The sequence below is a fragment of the Pocillopora damicornis genome, chromosome 1, assembly GCF_964200805.1.
Source record: "Pocillopora damicornis chromosome 1, jaPocDami1.2, whole genome shotgun sequence".
Lineage (NCBI taxonomy): Eukaryota > Metazoa > Cnidaria > Anthozoa > Scleractinia > Pocilloporidae > Pocillopora > Pocillopora damicornis.
The window spans coordinates 38,963,371-38,983,480 of record NC_142670.1 but is presented as its reverse complement, the minus strand read 5'-3'; the positions used below and the strand labels follow the sequence as shown (position 1 = coordinate 38,983,480).

General features: G+C 39.0%; 1 protein-coding gene and 2 long non-coding RNA genes across 3 annotated transcripts in view; 2 read left to right on the top strand and 1 right to left on the bottom strand.

Moving 5' to 3' along the window:
• Positions 1-20,110, top strand: part of LOC149053765 (oncoprotein-induced transcript 3 protein-like) — a 32,789-nt gene that overhangs the window by 3,247 nt on the left and 9,432 nt on the right. The window contains exons 2-3 of the mRNA XM_089211188.1: positions 13,405-13,655; positions 14,674-14,788. Of these exons, the coding sequence (XP_089067314.1) occupies positions 13,405-13,655; positions 14,674-14,788 (366 nt within the window). The remainder of the gene's footprint in view (positions 1-13,404; positions 13,656-14,673; positions 14,789-20,110) is intronic.
• Positions 9,861-12,286, bottom strand: LOC149053767 (uncharacterized). Its single transcript, XR_016188227.1, has 2 exons — positions 12,107-12,286; positions 9,861-10,737 (listed from the first exon to the last, which is right to left on the bottom strand). It is a non-coding gene; the product is annotated as an uncharacterized LOC149053767 (long non-coding RNA).
• Positions 19,086-19,803, top strand: LOC149053766 (uncharacterized). The gene is made up of 2 exons (XR_016188225.1): positions 19,086-19,341; positions 19,472-19,803. It is a non-coding gene; the product is annotated as an uncharacterized LOC149053766 (long non-coding RNA).

The window sequence follows — 20,110 nt, the reverse complement described above, 5'->3', positions numbered from 1 at the left end:
CACCATTTTTAGCGCATGCTCTTTGTTACACGTGGGATCGAGGGTAAATAATGTCAGCAGTGTCTGAATGTATATCCAATTAAAAAAATAGAATAACTCCTTTGACTTTTTATAAATACACCTTATTCAATGGTTTAACTTAAAGTACGCGCGGATGTTTTGAGAGTTGAGTAGTATTTTATGTAAAAGTTGTGTAGAAAAATACGAGAAACGAGCAAAATGTCCTCTCGTGTTATATGTTACACCATCGAATTAGGGATATATGACTCCACTATTATTTCACTTTTTAATATTATGATTTGAGTTACATTCATTCATTCATTCATTACATTTGAGTTAAATACATCCTACGGCCCTCTCTGTGTATCGTATCGATCGCAGAAGGAGTACACGAAAGACGAAACAACACGGCCGAAACCATTAAAGTGTTCTATGTGACCAACTAAAAGATCTGTCGCGCGTACAAGTTCGTTTCTTCACAAGTCAAGCCTAACAAACGCAGAAAAGAAAAATCAAAGTTTGTTGCTCTGTATTTTTGCCCTGTTCTACGATGTAATACCGTCTATAAACGTGGCATACTTTGCGCGCGTCCTCATGAATTTATCTGATAAATTGATGCAGTAATGGAATAACAGATATATTGTTTTCTTCATCGTTGTTGTCCTCTGGCACAATTATTCCCCAGTGCCGTCTACGAGGCAGTTGTTTAAAACGTTACTTTCCTGATATCATCAGGTGTATGACTGTTTCGAAGGACCTTAAATGTTCAAGTATCTCAAAAGGTCATCAGTTCTAGGTTTTGAGCGACTCTGAATCTGAAAGAAATATAGACCCATCTTTTTTGCAAATTCTCCCCACCCCCACCCCCCAAAAAATTGTTTCGGTGCCCATGTCCTCGCTTTCGCCATCTGTTATGAGATATCAGAAAATTTCGCTTTTGATAAAGTCACATGATTGAGTATTCCGATACATTTTCATTTTTAGCTCCCTCAGAATGCAATCAGTACAAGATTCTGAATGACTCCGATCGACACAGTGATTTTGGTCGCGGTAACCAAAAATGTGACCTTATTCGATGTTTTAACTTAGAGTAAGCGCAGATATTTTGCTAGTTTAGTATTTTATGTAGAAGTTGTGTAGAAAAATACGAGCAATGAGCCAAATGTCCGATCGTGTTATATGTTAAACCATCGAATAAGAGATTTATTATCCCACTATTACTTCACTTTTCACTATTTAGATTTTAGACTCCGAAATATATCGCACGGCTTTATCTCTGCATCGTATCGATCGCATAAGGAGTACACGAAAGACGAAAACAACACGGATGAAACTATTTAAGAGTTCTATATGGCCAACGAAAAAATCTGTCGCATGTAAAAGTTCGGTTCTTCAAAAGTTTGGATCGTTCATTTGGACCACTTTGTTGCTCTGTATTTTTGCCCAGTTTTACAGTGTAATACCGTCCATTACCGTGGCATATTTTCCGTGTCCTTATGAACTTATTTGATAAATTGACGTAGTAATGGAATAATAAGTGCACTCACAGATATATTGTTGTCTTTATTGTTATTTTCCTCTGGCACAATTATTCCCCAGTGCTGTTCACAAGGGGAGTTGTTTAAAACTTAACACTCTTGATATCATCAGGTGCATGAATGTTTCGAAGGACCTTTAATGTTCAAGTATCTCAAAACGTCATTAGCACAAGGTTTGAGTGACTCTGAATCTGAAGGAAATATAAACCCATTTTTTTTCAAATCTCCCCCCCTCCCCCCCCAAAAAAGGGGTTTTTTTTTGCCCATGTCCTCGCTTTCGCCATCTTTAATGAGATATCAGAACATTTCGCCTTTGATAAAGTCACATGCGTGAGTATTCCGATACATTTTTAATTTTAGCTGTCTCAGAATGCAATCAGTACAAGTTTCTGAATGACCCCGATCGACGCAACGATTTTGGTCGCGGCAAAAAATGTGATAGAAATTTGACAGAAGACTGGTACAGATTCTCGGCGGGAGCTGGAACAAGCATAGCTACACAATGCATTCCAGGTGGCCTAATTTGTGGTACGAACTTGCCGGGTTGGATGGACGGAGCACACCCAACAGTTGATGATGGAGTTGTTTCCAGAAAAGTTTGTTTTAGTGGATTTGGTAAATGTTGTTTCCACAACATTATGATCAACGTTCGGAATTGCAGCTCTTTCTTTGTATACAGACTGAAACCGATCCAAGTTTGTTTCAGCCGGTACTGTGGAAAAAGCTAGAGGCTGAAACACAAATCTTGTTTTTAAGGATACTGTATATCATTATACCTTGATCTTTAGTCGTTTGTTTAACCTGCCGTTAAAGAGAACTAAAGGCAAACTAATGAAACACAACTTTAAAACAGTTCGTCCTTTTTTAAGAATTTTCATTTAGAACATAAGGGAGGCCTGATCAAGACTTTGCAGAATTATACCAGTAAAATGTATGAGAAATAATGTTCTCTCAGCAGGTATTATATTTACTTTGGTTTCTTCAGTTAGCAACCACTCAATCAGTATATGATGAAAGACGATGTAATTTTGATGCTCATTGATTTAAATAAGTGCATCTTTCTTAACTTTGCAGTGTCTTTGACTTTCCCTGTCGCTAGAGATCCTAGAGTTGTTCTCAATGAATTCCCCTCTAAAAAAAAGTTGAACTTATTTGCCATACATATATTCAAATTTGACGAAAACTTGCAGAGAAAGTATCACAGCTGCTTTGAGGCCTCGAGCTACTTGTTACATAAAGTCCTGTTATAGTAAACGGAAATGGTCATAGCGAGCGTGAGATCGGCTCACAAATGGATCGGATCTTAAAACGAATGGGGAAGATAAATTTTTTGTAGGTATTTATAGAACTGTTTCATTCCGGTTGGGGAAAGCCGTTCCATCTTACACAACATATCATATTTCCTAGTTGTCTTTGGCTTTCAGCAACAGTGAATATGAGTTCAAAACATTTCAAGGGCTTAAGTTTTTCAGAGTTCTACTTGCGCAGTGACTTAGATGACATTTAATTTGTGGATATAAAATCCTCACGTATAGTTGGCTATCTTAAACGGCCGTCTTAGACTTTTAACTGCTGCTAATTAAAATTTCAAGGCCCTAACTCATTCCTGAAAACAAAACAAAAAAGCTGGACAGAACGGTTTACGCTCGATAATTTGAATCAGAGCTGTATTTTCTCTCATCTTTTCTAATTTTAAATCTTAGCCCAGAACGTTCAATGGAATGAACCTCACGCAAACTGCACTCTCGTGCGTGATAAGTAGAAATAAGTGCGTGCGAGCGCGTGATGGCTCGCGATCGATGACTTGCGGTTTCGACCTGACTAAAGATAAATAAAACTGTCGGTAGTGCAACAGGAAACTCCTCTGACGGTATTTAATTATTCATGTTGAAAAGGCTTTGCGTGATAAAAAGATTAATCTTCATGAGAAATGTTATTCTTTCAGCATGTATTGCGCTTGCTTTAATTAGTTACTTCTGTCGACTGTAAGTGATAGTTCTTTAGGGTAGAGTTCTATAAAGTGTGTGAAATAAATTTCATCGATCTCTTTTCACTTGGCGCCCTCTTTGACTTGTCCTCTCTACACCGAATGCTAACCGAAAAAAAAATGCCTGAGAATAATTTAAACATGTCTGTAACCCTTTAAAGTCGATTTGACCAAAATTTACAGAGAATGTATTACACCTGCTTTGAGGACACGTGATATTTCTATTCCAATTTCTTGTTAAATGCAAAAGTTGCTAGGAGTTTGAAATCGGCTTATGAGTTTTCACAAGAACATAAGCAAACAAAGCGTTTAATGGGTGGCATACAAATAGGCGGCTGTCGAACTGTTGTTTTCTACCAGCAAAAAAAAGGGTCAGTTTGATCAAATTTGCTAAACTGAAGTGAGCCACTGAAGAAAAATAATGACTTTTATGACATGACCTTTGGGGTATTGCTCTGACTCACAATCCCATTGAAAACCATAATAAAGCTGACGTGTGTGGGGCCGGATGGGTTGACGTGAGCCAAAATTGAGTTGCGTTCTTTAATAAATCATGAGTGTCGTGTTGTGACTAAAACAAATAATGGTAAAGTTATGTTTGACATGTGGGTTGAGTTTAATGTTGGTTCTTTTCTTTGCCCCGAGGGTTTTCCTTTGGGTCTTCCAGTTTCCTTCCCTCCTCAAGAACAAACACTCCAAATTCCAGTGGAGACGGTGGAAACAAGAGCCACCTCGTGGAATGTCCACTGCTAAAATCCCATTATTTATTATTGTTATCATATTATCATTATTATTATTATTATTATTATTAGTATTAGTATTAACAAAGAGGTTTGCAAAATGCTATTTAAGTCTCCGTCATCTTCTTCCTAAACAAGAGACTCTATTTCTTCTTTCTTTCTCGACTCACTTTGTGAAATACTCTTGATGAGAAAAATCATCACTGTAAAGACAATAGCGCTGCTTGACGACAAGAAGCTGAATACAAAATTTAAACGTGGAATGAATAAACTTAATTGTTCATTTGAAAATATTGCATGTCAAGGATATTGTAATTTAAACGCCTCTATGTGGTCAAGCGTCACTCTTAATTTTCCCAGACGTAAGATAACGAACGCCTGTTAGCAGGAATCGACAAATTGTCCCCTCGCATTTTAACTTGAGTTTTGCTTCGTGAAGGACGAAAAATGTTCTCGAGTTTCACTCTAAGTCATGATTCACTTTGCGCGTGTCCGTCGAGTAATGGGTGCAGCGAAAAATGTCTTTTTGATCCTTGTTCTAGGAATAATGTTTACAAAACACGCCACTTGTACTAATTCGGGTCTCTTTAAGACGCGAGAAAATACTCGGCTTAATGGTTATGTCGTTAAACAGTTTCAATCGCCCAGTTTTATGTCATGCAATCATTGGTGCCTCAGAAACTCGTGGTGTACTTCAACAAACTTCAGAGAGCTATCCGAGGTAAACAAGAAAGGAATTTGTGAACTAAACAAACATGGATACGTCGATCAGAATACAAACTTTGATGATTAAAAAGGGGTGACATTCTCTTTGCTCGTGAAGGTACATAGTTCTTTAGTTTAAGCCTTGCATAACCCATCAGAAGCTGGAAAGGTTTCCTTTTATCAATTTTTTTAATGATGCTGGAAATGGCTGCCATGAATATTTAACGGAAGGGGATTTTTTGCATATTGTTTTTTTTTTACAGTATTCGACGGTTTACTAAGAATTCTAAGTCTACCCCTTTCAATCTTTAAACTTGGTTTCTCTTCACGTGTTTTAGTCCAAATTTTAAAATCGTAACCTTTACATGTTTTTCACTTCTGCAGGGTTCATTTCAGAAACACACAATTGTTTGGCGGGAAGATCATATTTCGTTTATGATATTTTAAGCTACAGACAGTAGCGGTAGCAGTTGTGAATTAACGATGCAATTTTCATTTGTATTTTTCCCGTCAGGGACATCACCTTCCTTGTGCTGCGGGCCTCACTGGACCTTTATCTGAATACGGTAACTCACATTTTCAGTTTGTACAAATAACTATTTCATATAATTAGAGTGATCGTGGTAAATTTAGGCCCGCGCCACACTACTGCGTTTTTGTTTGAAAACGCATACTTTTTGACGTGTTTTCGCCAGTCATCCATACTTAGACGCCCGAATACATTGATATAAACGGGAACTTTCGAAAGCGGTTTCACAATGGAGTCTTTTGAAAACGCACCGTTTTAAAACGCTCCTTTTTAGTGTGGACAGGTGAAAACGGAGCATCTGTCCATTTTCAGGTATATTTAGATTGTAGTGTCGTGTGACACTAGCGTCAACTTACGTCATGCAGTCATGCATGTAATTTCAGCAAGGGAATTCTGGGATTAAAATAGAGAGCAGACCATATGCTCGTAACGGCCGTTTACTGTGAATTACTTTCGTGTTCGTTCTCCACATTACATTGGCAACGAGGACGGCCCGTCGTTTCAGGTCAATCTCCGCAGTCTTTGTGATGGCTTCTTGTCTTCTAAGCTTCGATTCGTTCGGTATACACGCAGATGGTGCAATCGCTCAACGATGGCGAAAATGGATGAAACGGCTTGAAAATCTGTCTGTTGCTGCTGACATCAAGGACAAAACGAGGCAAAGCGCTTTTTTACTTTATTATGCTGAAGAAAAGGTGTGTGACATCTTCGAGACTTTGCCGCAGAGCGGAGATGATTTTGAAACGGCAAAAGAGAAACTTACTGAGTACGTCGACCCCGAAAAGAATGTCGAGTATGAAACTTGCAACTTTCAGCAAGCGAAACAGAATCCATGGTGAATCGAGGAATGCTTATCACTCTCGTTTACGTCAACTGGCATCTACATGTGAGTTTGCTAACATCGATAACGAAATTAAGTCGCAGATAATTCAACCTTGTTCGTCACAAGCCCCTGCTGCAAATCTTCAACAGTCCGACTTCACAAGCCTCAGCAAGGATCGACAACTGTCGACACAAGCACTCTCAAAATCTTTGCTAATGTTCGTAATAAACTGATCTCAGTGGATGGAAAAATTGCGCTCCGTGGAAACCGCATGGTGATAGCTAAAGTCCTTCAGAAGCGAGTGGCAGAATTAGTGCACGAGGGCCACCAAGGAATAGTTAAGACACGTAGCCTGTAACGTTCAAAGGTTTGGTTTCCAAGAATGTCAAATTGCTGCACCGGAGCCTTCCCGCGAAACTCTGAAAATGACTCAGTTACCTTGTGGTACCTGGCACCAAGTCAGCGTCGACTTCTGCGAAGTGGCTGGGCTCTATGTTCTTGTCGTGATACATGACTACCCCAGGTTCCCTGATATTGAGATTGTGCATTCAACTGCTGCCAAAGCTGTGATTCCCAAGCTGGACCGCACATTTGCAGCTTATGTTGTTCCTGAAGTCGTGAAAACTGACCACGGTCCCTCCCTCAATGGGCATGAGTTCGCACAATTTGGTGACTATCGTGGCTTTGTATTCCGAAAAGTCGCCCCCTTATGGCCAGAGGCAAATGGCAAAGTTGAAAGGTTCATGAGGTCGTTTGGAAAGGTACTTCGCACCACTACAAACTGGAAGCAACAAATGTATCTGTTTCTCCGCACCTATTGTGTTACCCCTCATAGTACTACTGGTGTTGCCCAGCTACTGCTCTTTTTGGACGATCAATCAGGGTCAAGCAACCCTGCCCTGTAGTGATGCCTACAGACTTTGGTATGATCCTGTAGCTTCGCGTGAACAAGATGCGCAACAAAAGTTGAAGATGAAGTATCATACTGAGTCTAAGGGAGCTATCAGAGAATGTGACATCCAAGTTTGAGACATTGTTTTAGTGAAACAGCCAAGGCGAGGAAAGCTGTCAACACCTTATCACCCCACTCCACTTATTGTCACAGACAAGCATCACAGCATGTTAACAGCAGAAGGTCCTAACTCGAAAGTGACTCGCAATTCATCACACTTCATGAGGTTTCTGACTAGTGAACCCATCACACTGTTCAGTGATACACTTGAGGGTTCTTCTACTGATTTGGACATGCCAACCGGTCCCCTGTCTTCTGCACCTACCTCGTGTTAGAAGTATGCAGACGTTAGGCCTATTGACCCTACCGACTGTGCTGAGACCTTAACTGAAGGCGTGCTTCGAAGGTCTACCCGTTTTTCCAAGCCTACCAAGAGACTTATTCAAGAGATTTGATCAGACATTGTTTAATATTTACGTTGATTATGAGCATTGCTGTTGAACATTTCTGATTTCAAACACGTCTTACTAAGAGAGACTTACGAACATTCCTTATTTAGAAGACACGGTACTCTGTAACTTTCAGTCGCTTTAGTCTTTATTTGAGAGCACTTTTATAATCTTAGTAATATTATAAATTTTTTGTCTACAATTTTGTGTACGAATTCTTTAGCTAAAGGAAAGGAGCAATGCGGTGTCGTGTGACATTGGCGTCACATTACGTCATGCATGTAATTTAAGCAATGGAATTCTGGATTAAACAGAAGAGCAGACCATGTGCTCGTGATGGCCGTTTACTTTTATTTACTTTCGTGTTCGTTCTCCACATTACAACTAGATTACCCCCGTTTCTGAAGTCACTGGGATATCTTGAAATAACTGATTCTTCGTCGCGAGTTTTTCTCGTTTTTAAAGGTCCTAAGACCCTCTAAAGTCCCTTGGGTAGCTTAAAGCAACCACTCTTGTCTTGCGAGTAATTAATCGTCCCATGCAGCGTTTTTTGATTCCCCAACAAAACATTGGAGCAACAGGCAAGGCAGCGAATTGTGGTGTATTGCGTTACCTAAGCGTTATTATAGTCACGCTATATCCTGTAAGACACGATCGGTACATGATTGTAAAAGTACATTCCTATGTAAAAGTAGTATTACTGATTCCTAGTACTGTATTGTGAATATAGCTTGTTGATTCTTTAATAAAATTCTGTTGAGCAATAGCAATGAAAGAAGTAACTTGACTGAGTCTAGACGACACAACACGAATCATGCTTAGCTAAGCCAATCACAACTGGAATTGCAGATATAAACGAATGCAGCACTAATCCTTGTCACTAATCCTCACCCCACTATTATTTCACTTTTCACTATTTCGATTTTAGATTGCGAAATATATCCTACGGCCTGTGCATCATATCGATCGCATAAGGAGTACACGAAAGACGAAAACAACACGAACGAAACCATGTAAGTGTTCTATGTGACCAACTAAAAACCGTCGCGCGTAAAAGTTCATTTCTTTACAAGTCAAGCCTAACAAACTCAAAAAAGAAAAATCAACGTGTGTTGCTCTGTATTTTTGCCCTGTTCTACAGTATAATACCGTTTATTACCGTGGCATATTTTGCGCGCGTCCTCTTGAATTTATTTGATTAACTGATGCAGTAATGGAATAACAGATATATTGTTGTCTTTACTGTTGTCGTCCTCCGGCACAATTATTCTCCGAGACAGTTGTTTAAATTTTTACACTCCTTATATCATCAGATGCATGGATGTTTTGAAGGACCTTTAATGTTCAAGTATCTCAGAACGTCATCAGTACAAGGTTTTGAGCGACTCTGAATATGAGGAAATATAAACCCATCTTTTTTCAAATTCCCTCCAACCCCCTCCCCCCAAAAAAAGTCTTCTTTTATAATGTATCAGAAAATTTCGCTTTTGAAACGCCACATACTTGAGTATTCCAATACATTTTCATTTTTAGGTCCCTCAGAATGCAATCAGCACAAGATTTTGAATGACTCCGATCGACGCAGCGATGTTGGTCGCGGTGACCGAAAATGTGATAGAAATTTGACAGAAGACTGGTACAGATTCTCGGCGGGCGCAGGAACGAGTATACCTACACACTGCCCACCGAAGCTAAGATGTGGAACGGACTTGCCAGGTTGGATGGACGGAGCATACCCCAACAGTTGATGGAGGAGTCGCCTCCAGAAAAGTCTATTTTCATGGATATGGTAAATGTTGTTACCTCAACATTATGATCAACCTACGGAATTGCAGCTCTTTCTTTGTATACAGACTGAAACCGGTCCAATATTGTAACAGCCGGTACTGCGGAAAAAGTTGGAGGCTGAAACACAAATCTTGTTTTTAAGGACACTGTATATCATTATACCTTGATCTTTAGTCGATCGTTTAACGTGCCTTTGAACTAATTCAGATATCACGAACACGTCAAGAGTGAAACTTAACTTTAAAAGAGTTCGTCCTTTTTTTAAGAATTTTCATTTAGGATATTAAGGAGGCCTGATCAAGACTTTGCAGAATTATACCAGTGAAAATTTATGAGAAATGATATTCTCTTAGCGGGTATTATATTTAATTAGTTTCTTCAGTAAGCAACTACTCCAATCAGTATATGATGAAAGATGATGTAATTTTGATGCTTACACCAGGTGATTGTTTTTCAAGGTAGAAGTTTTGTAATACGTGTAATTAAGTGCATGTATCGTAACTTTGCATGTGTCTTTGACTTTCCCTGTCTTACTCGGTGTTACACCTGCTTTGAGGACACGTGCTATTTCTATTCCAATTTCTTGTTCAATGCGAAAAATTGCCAAGAGTTTGAAATTGGCTTATGCATGGAGCAGGAGTCTCACGTGTAGGATTGTTGTGAAGCTACACTTCCAATTATTCAATAACGTTGATAGATTTTCTCAGTGGGTGGCTATTTCACAAGAAGACATAAGCAAACAAAAGCGTTTAACGGGTGGCATGCAAGAGCTGGCTGTCGAACTGTTGTTTTCTGCCAACAAAACAAAGGATCAGTTTGATTATATTTCCTAAACTGAAGAGAGCCACTGAAGAAAAATAATAACTATTATGATATGACCCTTAAGGCATCGCTCTGACTAACAATCCCCTTGAAAACCATAATAAAGCTGACATGTGTGGGGCCGAACAGGTTGACTTTAGCTAGAAATGAGTTGCGTTCTTCAATAAATCATTAGTTTCATGTTGTGACCCAGAAAAATAATGGTAAAGTGATATTAGACATGTGGGTTGAGTTTGTCGTTGGTTCTTGTCGTTGCTCCGAGAGTTTTCTCTGGGTTCTCCGGTTTTCCTCCCTCCACAAGAACAAACATTCTTAATTCCAGTGGAAACAGGGGAAAGAAGAGCCACCTCGTGGAATGTCTACTGCTGAAATGGCTTTTATTGATACCACTGAGTTCCAACGGCCTAAAAGCATAATGGATAATACGTTGGTACATTCGCAGACGTTTGACCTCTGTGTTTATCAATATTGTTAAATAGAATTGAGACTCCATCTATCCTTAGTTGTCGTAAACGCTCTGAAAACCTTAAGTTCCCGCTTGGCTGCTAGCCGAGGTCATGATCTGATGGTGGGGGTTGTTTAATTAACGTTTTGAAAAATAGAATTGAAGTAATTTATGTTTCTGTGAATTATGGCTTAGCTGCAGTGAATATCGTACATAGTATGCATTTGTTTGATTGAAAAACCAACACAAATCAAAACAGGGGTTTTTATAAACACAAACATAATTTTGTATTGAACATTGAGCAAAACTTTGACGGTGTAACCATTTGCGTAGCATCCTTATAGGAATATTATCTTAACGCGTTTTATGTTATAGTTTTCTTTTCCTCAAGCGAGGGTATAAGGGAACCTATAATCGAAGATTGATAGAAACTTAAAGCCTTAGAAAGAAGTAAAGGGGAGGGGTGGGGGAAGAGAACCTTGCTGTTCTTGACGCATTTTCTCTTTTCGTAAGTTCGTTATCGGAGGGGGGCTGATTAGAGAGGGAAGTTATCTTAAATAATGAAAAAGCAAAACCAGCTGGAGGTATTAGAGCCGATTTGAAAAAAATGACAGATAAAAATCCACAATTCCCCCATTCGCTCTGACGAGGGGCTAACGAAGGGCTAAACTCTTTACGGTGGCCAATTTACGCTGTTAACTTAATTGATATTGCAAAATTACCCTGACATAAAAATCCTTAAACATTACTCTACACGAAGCGTCGAACCCATCTTGAGATAAGCGACCTTGACCTGATATTCATTGAAAGTTTTATTAGTCTAATTCGGACCGATTTGTTCTGTTGGGGGTCCATGTTGGGCTTAGGGTTCTCAGAGCGAGCTCTTCAGAATGTATGTATTATTTCAATTTATTGAGCTACTTTTCCTGGTTGAAATTTTTTTACAGTCGAGCCTGTATTAGGCGGTCACCCACGGTGAATGACGGGTTGACCGCTAAATACATCACTGACCACTTAATGTACAGAATTTCGCTCGAAAATACTACTTATTTTGATTTTGGGAGAGAAACGTGGATTCAAAATTACTGGAAAGATCATTCTTAGTTTTACTGGAACAGTCCCGCTTTCAGTAACCGTTAAATACTGGTGGAGGACGATGAAAACAGGACTTAGCTTTGTAAAGGGTGACCGCGACCGCCTAATAGAAGTGAACGCTTAATAGAGGTGAAAATTATTACTGTGATGAAGAGGAAACGTATTTGAGACTTTAACAAATGACTGCTTAATACGACGCCACCAAATGCAGGTTCGACTATTATTTCACTCACCATTTTCGCCGAGAAGAGGTGATTGTTGTCTTTTATCCGTTTCGCTTAGAATAGATTAACCTCCAAAAGTCATTTTGTGGCTTTAATAGAATTTTCTCTTCATTTTGTGATATTTGTGATAACAATATCGTAAGCTACTATTCAATTGCGAAACTCCCACCAGGATAACAAACATCGATTAACGTTAATAAACACTGAAAACGTGACGTCATTTCTATTTTCATCACGGCATATCCTCAGTGATTGCAAAGGGACTTATATTGGAGAGGCAAACTGTTCTGCTCGTATTTTGTCAAGAGAGAATTCAAGCCAATGAGGAACTGTGTAAAACAGTTTTATTGTTGATACTTGGAGTGATATCTTTCCTTATGGTGGAACAACTGATCAACATTTTTTTTTTTAATCACGATTGCAATTTATGTGGTTTTCTTCTAAAAAATAGATTGTATCAGCGACATGCTTCACTAAGTTAAAGATTTGTTCTGTAAGTTTGGTCCTGTTTTCATAAAGAAAAATTTCAATGATCAATGCATTATTCTTCGTTCCGTTGCCGAGTGACCAAAAGATAAATCCTTTTTGCTATTATTGAGAAAATTATACAATTGTGTCGAGTATGATGTTTGTGCTTACCCCTGCGTCTGTTAGAAATAAACGCGAAAAAGCGAGTTAGTAATCACCTCCCTGCCTCTTTGGTGAGCTATCATCTTCTTCCGTAAATAATGCGGAAATGATTTGTCGTTTGTCGAGTAGCTGAAGCAGAATTTACATTTAATCTGTTCTTATGAAGGACGGTTGGTTTGTCATGACGCTTTAAATTTGAAATCGTGTGAATTGTTGACATAAATTATATGATAAGAAATTAAGGCTTAAAAAAAGGAAGTTTTTTCCCCCAATTCGAATTTCCACATATTAAAAGTATGGATATAGTTTGTCATTGATAAGTCGTGGTTAGATTAGCGGGTTGGGCCTCCTTAATTATTTTAGCTCATTCATCGATGAACGTCACTCATGATAATTTTGGTCCTTTCAAATGTCAATAAGTCGAATTCCAGTCTTCATCAGGAAAGCAGTTTCTCAAAATTAAAACGCCCTGATGGCTTTTGGAGATAATTTTCTTAAGTGTGGCGTCTGCCTTCAGCGCGTATCTCAGCCGATGTGTTTTCTCAGTCCGTTTTTTCCTCCAAACTAGGAAATAACATCCTGTTATAATTTATAACAAGACGAAACAACCTGCCGTTAAATAATTGATAGCGAGATCTTATCGAAGTCTTATTTTCAAAACATACTTTTTATTGCAGATAATTGCCGAATACTGCAGTTTTTGGAAGCTAAAGATGGCTCAGCGCTGGAAAAACACGTCATAAGAACAATTACCTTAAACTCTGAGTATTCGTGCAGAGTTCAGTGTTATCTGGAGAACGCATGCGTATCGTACAACTTTGGTAAGAGAGTAGCAGGAGATGAAGTCTGTGAATTAAACAATTCGACAGACATACAACATCCGGATGATTTAAAACCGAGAGTGAATTTCATTTATCGTGGAGCTGAGGTATATAAAAGTTTCCTATAATTTTATAATCTTTGCACCTAGAAAAGGATCTCTATAGGGATAACCGTTAGCCGTAAAGCGGCTAAAAAGTTTAGCCTTAAAAATAGGCGTAAATATTGACAAATTCTAATCGTTAGTCGTAAAGAAACTTTAACTGTTGAAATGATTGTTTTATTCTACATTTTTTAAAACAATCTGAAAAAGAAAACACTTCTCTCTGGGTTTGTCATAAGTGTGAGAACACAACGCAGACGACGGGCTTAGAAGCAAGGCAGACTTTGAAATCGACATGATAATGTCAACTTCGTTCGTCATTGTAAATTGAATGTATGCTGTCGTCCAATTAGAATTTTCATAGTAAGTTTAATGTATAATAATGGAGGTTATTAACCGTTAGCGGTAAAATGGCCAAAATTTTTATCGTTAGCCATAAATGCTGCCGCCCCAATGTGACCCTCTCATAGAACAATCAATGAAGCCCCCCTCTTTGAAGGTTTGACGCTTTATTCAAAGGACAGTTTCAGGGCTTGAATTGATGTCACTTCAGCACAAGTTTCCCTTCAATGAAAGAAACAGATACAAAGTCATAGCAGTCGGACCATATATAATTTTATAAAGGTACTAAATGATGTCTCATTAGAGCGGTCCAATATTATAGTTCCTCGTTGATGGGGACACTGCAATCAGCACATGTCGAATGATTCACGCCCTGGCCCAATTATTATATCATGTTCTTGGGCAAGACACATCACTATTACCATGTCTCTCTCCACCCAGGAACATGAATGATTAAAAACTATCAGATCAGCATATTCCAATGAAGAGCTGAAGTTCTTCATGTCGCTTCATTCAAGGGAAACTGAGAAAAGCTATGGCAATAATGAGTTACAGCTTGCAAACCTTAACTTTTTATCATTCCAGAAAGAATCACGTTCATAGATTCTTCTCGTACTCTCCTTTAATCCTCCTGTCTACTTCAGTCTGATTTGAATTTTTTATTCCATTTATCATTTCCCAGAACTCATGTGGAACCATGCCTTGTATGAATGGTGGGACATGTCAATCCGGGTTTTTACCACACGGATACCGCTGCCTTTGTGCTGCAGGCTTTACTGGGTTAAAATGCGAAACAGGTAAGATATTTGAAAGGAACGGGATAACACCATCTGAAATCCAAGTTATCCTCTTCAGCCTATGACTATTTTGGCTCAATTTTGACCAGTCTTTCATTTCGATGTTTTGACATCTAGCAAAACTAAGAATTTGTCACTTGTACCTCAAGAGCTCAAGGACTTAAGAGAGAGCACAAATAGTTCCTAATTCCATAGTCAGCTGCGACACTACAGAAACCAATAACTGCCAAAAAAAAAAAAACCAAAAAAGAAAATAATCTCCTGGCAAATTTTGATTAGACCCGTTTCTGAAGTCACTGAGGGTATCTTGCAATAAATAATCCCATATAACGAGTTTTTCTTGTTCTTAAAAGTCCTTGAACCCTCTTAGGTCCCTTTTCTTGCGAGTAATTGAACATTTCATGAAGTGTTTATTCCCCAACAAAATATTGGAGCGACGCGTAAGGTAGCGAATCATGCTCAGCTAAGCCAATCACAATTGGAATTGCAGATATAGACGATTGCAGCGCTAATCCGTGTCACAATGGAGGAACATGCCGAGATCTTGTCAATGGATTCGAGTGTGACTGCCCTGGGGGGTACCTTGGAACTCTGTGTGATATAGGTTGGTAATTCTTAGGTTTGTTCTTGAAGAGCGAATGAAATATTTTGAAATAGTTCTTCATGTTCGTACGTAAAGGCTCAGAGTTAGGATTCGCGGCAGGGGATCTTCTGTACTTATTTGACCCCTAATCTAGGATGACCGGCCGAAAATAAAGCTTTCGAAACGTTAAGTGTCCTTTCGATCATTTTGGCGCATGCTCTATGTTACACGTGGGATCGAGGGTAAATAGTGTCAGTATTGTCTAAATGTATATTAATTTAAAAAAAATAGAATAACTCCTTTGACTTTTTATAAATACGCCTTATTCGATGGTTTAGTTCAGAGTAAGCGTGGATGTTTCTCGAGTTGTGTAGTATTTTACGTAGAAGTTGTGTAGAAAAATACGAACAATGAGCAAAATGTTCGCTCGTGCTATATGTTAAACCATCGAATTAGAGATATATGATTCCACTATTATTTCACGTTTTAATATTTTGATTGGAGTTTGCGAATTACATCCTGCGGCTTTATCTCTACATTGTATCGATCGCATAGGGAGTACGCAAAAGACGAAAACAACACGAATGAAACCATGAAACTAAAAAAGTTGTCGCGCGTAATAGTTCATTTCTTTACAAGTCAAGCCTAACAAACGCAAGAAAGAAAAATCAACGTGTGTTGCTCTGTATTTTTGCCTTGTTCTGCAGTATAATACCGTTGTGTACCGTGGCATATTTTGTGCGCGTCCTCTTGAATTTATTTGGTTAATTGATGCAGTAATGGAATAACAAATATGTTGTTGTCTTTACTGTTGTCGTCCTCAGCACTATTATTCCCCAAGGCAATTGTTTAAATTTTTACACTCCTCATATCATTAGATGCGTGAATGTTTCGAAGGACCTTTAATGTTCAAGTATCTCAGAACGTCATCAGTACAAGGTTTTGAGCGACTCTGAATTTGAGGAAATATGAACCCATCTTTTTTCAAATTCCCTCCACCCCCTCCCCGCCCAAAAATGTTTTCTTTGCCAATGTCCTCGCCTCCACCATCTTTCATAATATATCAGAACATTTCGCTTTTGATAAAGCCACATGCTTGAGTATTCCAATACATTTTCATTTTTAGCTCCCTCAGAATGCAATCAGTACAAGATTCTGAATGACTCCGATCGACGCAGCGATGTTGGTCGCGGTGACCGAAAATGTAATAGAAATTTGACAGAAGACTGGTACAGATTCTCGGCGGGCGCAGGAACGAGTATACCTACTCACTGCCTACCGCACCATAAATGTGGAACGGACTTGCCAGGTTGGATGGACGGAGCACACCCAACAGCTGACGAAGGAGTCGTTTCTAGAAAAGTTTGTTTTAGTGGCTATCAAAACTGTTGTCACCACCACATTATGATCAACGTACGGAATTGCAGTTCTTTCTTTGTATACAGACTGAAACCGGTCCAAGTTTGTGCCAGCCGGTACTGTGGAAGAAGTTAAAGGCTGAAACACAAATCTTGTTTTTCGAGGATACTGTATATCATTATACCTTGATCTTTAGTCGTTTGTTTAACATGTCTTTGAACTAATTCAGATGTCACAAGCACGTCAAGAATGAAACTTAACTTTAAAACAGTTCGTCTTTTTTTAGGAATTTTCATTTAGTTCTAACCTAGGTCCTAACTCATTTAGGCCCTAACTCATTCCTGAAAACAACAACAACAACAAAAAAAAGGGAGAGAATGGGTTACGCTTGATAATTTGAATCAGAGCTGTATGTTCTCCCCTCTCTTCCCATTTCTTTATTCTTAGCCCAGAATGTTCAATGGGATGAACCTCACGCAAAACTGCACTCTCGTGCGTGATAAGTAGAAATAAGTGCGTGCGAAGCGTGATGGCTCGCGATCGATGGCGCGCGGTTTCGACTTGACTAAAGATAAATAAAACTAATAGGTAGGGCAACAGGAAACTCCTCTGACAGTATTTAATTATTTATATTGAAAACTTTTTATATTTGGCATATTTAGATGGCTTGATCAAGGCTCTGCATGCTAAAAAGAGTAGTCTTTATGAGAAATGTCGTTCTTTCAGCATGTATTGCACTTGCTTCAATTAGTTACTTCTGTCAACTGTAAGGGATAGTTCTTTAGGGTAGAGTTCTATAAAGTGTGTGAAATAAATTTCATCTCTCTTCACTTGGCGCCCTCTTTGACGTGTCCTTTCTATACCGAATGCTTATCAAAAAAAATCCCTGAGAATAATTTGAACATGTCTGTGACCCTTTAAAGTCGATTCGACCAAAATTTACAGAGAATGTATTACACCTGCTTTGAGGAAACGTGCCATTTCTATTCCAATTTCTTGTTAAATGCAAAAAGTTTCCAAGACATAGTTTGATGCTACTCTGGTTTGCAGATTTAATGAATGTAACAGAAGAAGTTACAATTCATAGACCCAACGTTTCGACACTCCTGTCTAGTGCCTTCATCAGGGGTGATCTAAACGCTGTAACAAGAGGTCCTTTTATATAATCACTAATTAGCGGCCTTTTTTCTGACGAGGTGTAAATAGGCGTCAGGAAGCAAACCGCCATCGTCACGATTTAAAGGAGCGTGGGCGGAGTTAATATGCCAAGTCTCCAAACGAAGGCGCTGGTGGTAACGCCGATTAGTGGTGATAATTAAAGTTGCCAAGAGTTTGAAATCGGCTCATGCATGCAGCAGGAGTCTGTTATGTAGGATTGTTTTGAAGCTACAATTCCAATTATTCAATAACGTTGACTATGGGCGGCTGTCACCACCAAAAATACAAGGATGTCGTATAGATCAGCAAATACAAATATGGCTTAAGGATCAGCTGCAGGATAGAATAGCTAATAAAGGAATGGCATGGCCTTCACGTCACGCCACGACGATTCGCCACAACATCGAAATATTTCAAGTAATACTAAGCAATTTAATGTTCAGATATAGCGTCTGATGTTTTGCAAAGCTATTCGACCTAACGCTACACTATTTCTGTCTACGCTGTACCATTCTACATTACGCTGAGCCATTTCACGCAACGCTACACCATTTGTGTGTACGCTGTGCCATTCGACATTATGCTAAGCCACTTCACGCAACGCTACGCTGTTTGTATGTACGCTGTACCATTCGACATTACGCTAAGCCATTTCATGCAACGTTACACTGTTTGTATGTACGCTGTACCGTTCGACATTACCCTGAGCCATTTCACACAACGCTACACTGTTTTTATGTACGCTGTACCATTCGACATTACGCTGAGCCATTTCCCGCAGCGCTACACCATATGTGTGTACGCTGTACCATTCTAAATTACGCTGAGCCATTTGACGCAACGCTACACCGTTTGTGCGTACGCTGTGCTACTCGACGTTACTCTGAGCCGTTTAACGCAACGCTACACCGTTTGAGTACTGTATTGCAAATGAGTGCTAAGCTATTCGTAATTAAGCTAGTCCATTTCACAATCTCATGTTCCAACTCAACATGGGCTACTAGACCGTTTCTCATTTGGCTAAACTATTCATGTTTAGGGTGTTCTGTTTCACGAAGGAAAACTAGACTGTCTATAATTTGGCCATGCCATTCCTTTATTAGCTATATGCTATCCTGCAGCTGATCCTTACACCATCTTTGTATTTGCTGATCTATTTGACATCCTTGTATTTTTGGTGGTGACGGCCGCCCATAGTTGACATATTTACATATTTTCTCAGTGGATGGCTATTTCACAAGAAGACATGAACAAAGAAAGGCATTTAACGGGTGACATGCAAAGAGCTGGCTGTCGAACTGTTGTTTTCTACCAGCAAAACAAAGGGTCAGTTTGATTAAATTTGCTAAACTGAAGTGAGCCGCAGAAGAAAAATAATGACTATTATGATATGGTCCTTGGGGCATTGCTCTGACTCACAATCCCATTGAAAACCATAATAAAGCTGACGTGTGTGGGGCCGGATGGGTTGATTTGAGCTAAAAATGAGTTGCGTTCTTCACTATTCACATTTCTCATAAAGACTACTCTTTTTAGCATGCAGAGCCTTGATCAAGCCATCTAAATACGCCAAATATAAAAAGTTGGGGCCGGATGGGTTGATGTGAGCCAAAAATGAGTTGCGTTCTTCAATAAATCATGAGTCTCGTGTTTTGACTAGCACAAATAATGATAAAGTGATATTAGACATGTGGGTTGAGTTTGTTGTTGGTTCTTGCTTTCATTCCTTCTTGCTTTCTCGAGTCTCTTTGTGAAATGCACTTGACGAGAAAAACATTTACTGTAATTGAAACACAATAGCGCTGCCTGACGACAAGAAGCTGAATACAAAATTTAAACGTGGAATGAATAAACTTAATTATTCATTTGAAAATAGTGCATGTCAAGGATATTGTAATTAAAACGCCTCTATGTGGTCAAATGTCTCTCTTAATTTTCCCAGACGTAGGATGGTGAACACCTGTTAGCAGGAATCGACGAATTGCCCCCTCGCATTTCAACTTGAGTTTTGCTTAGGAAGGAAGAAAAAGGATTCTTGAGTTTTACTCTAAGTCACGATTGACTTTGTGCGTGTTCGTCGAGTAATGGGTGCAGCGAAAAATGTCTTTTTGATCCTTGTTCTAGGAATAATGTTTCCAAAACACGTCACTTCTACTAATTCGGCTCTCTTTAAGACGCGAGAAAATACTCGGCTTAATGGTCATGTCGTTAAACAGTTTCAA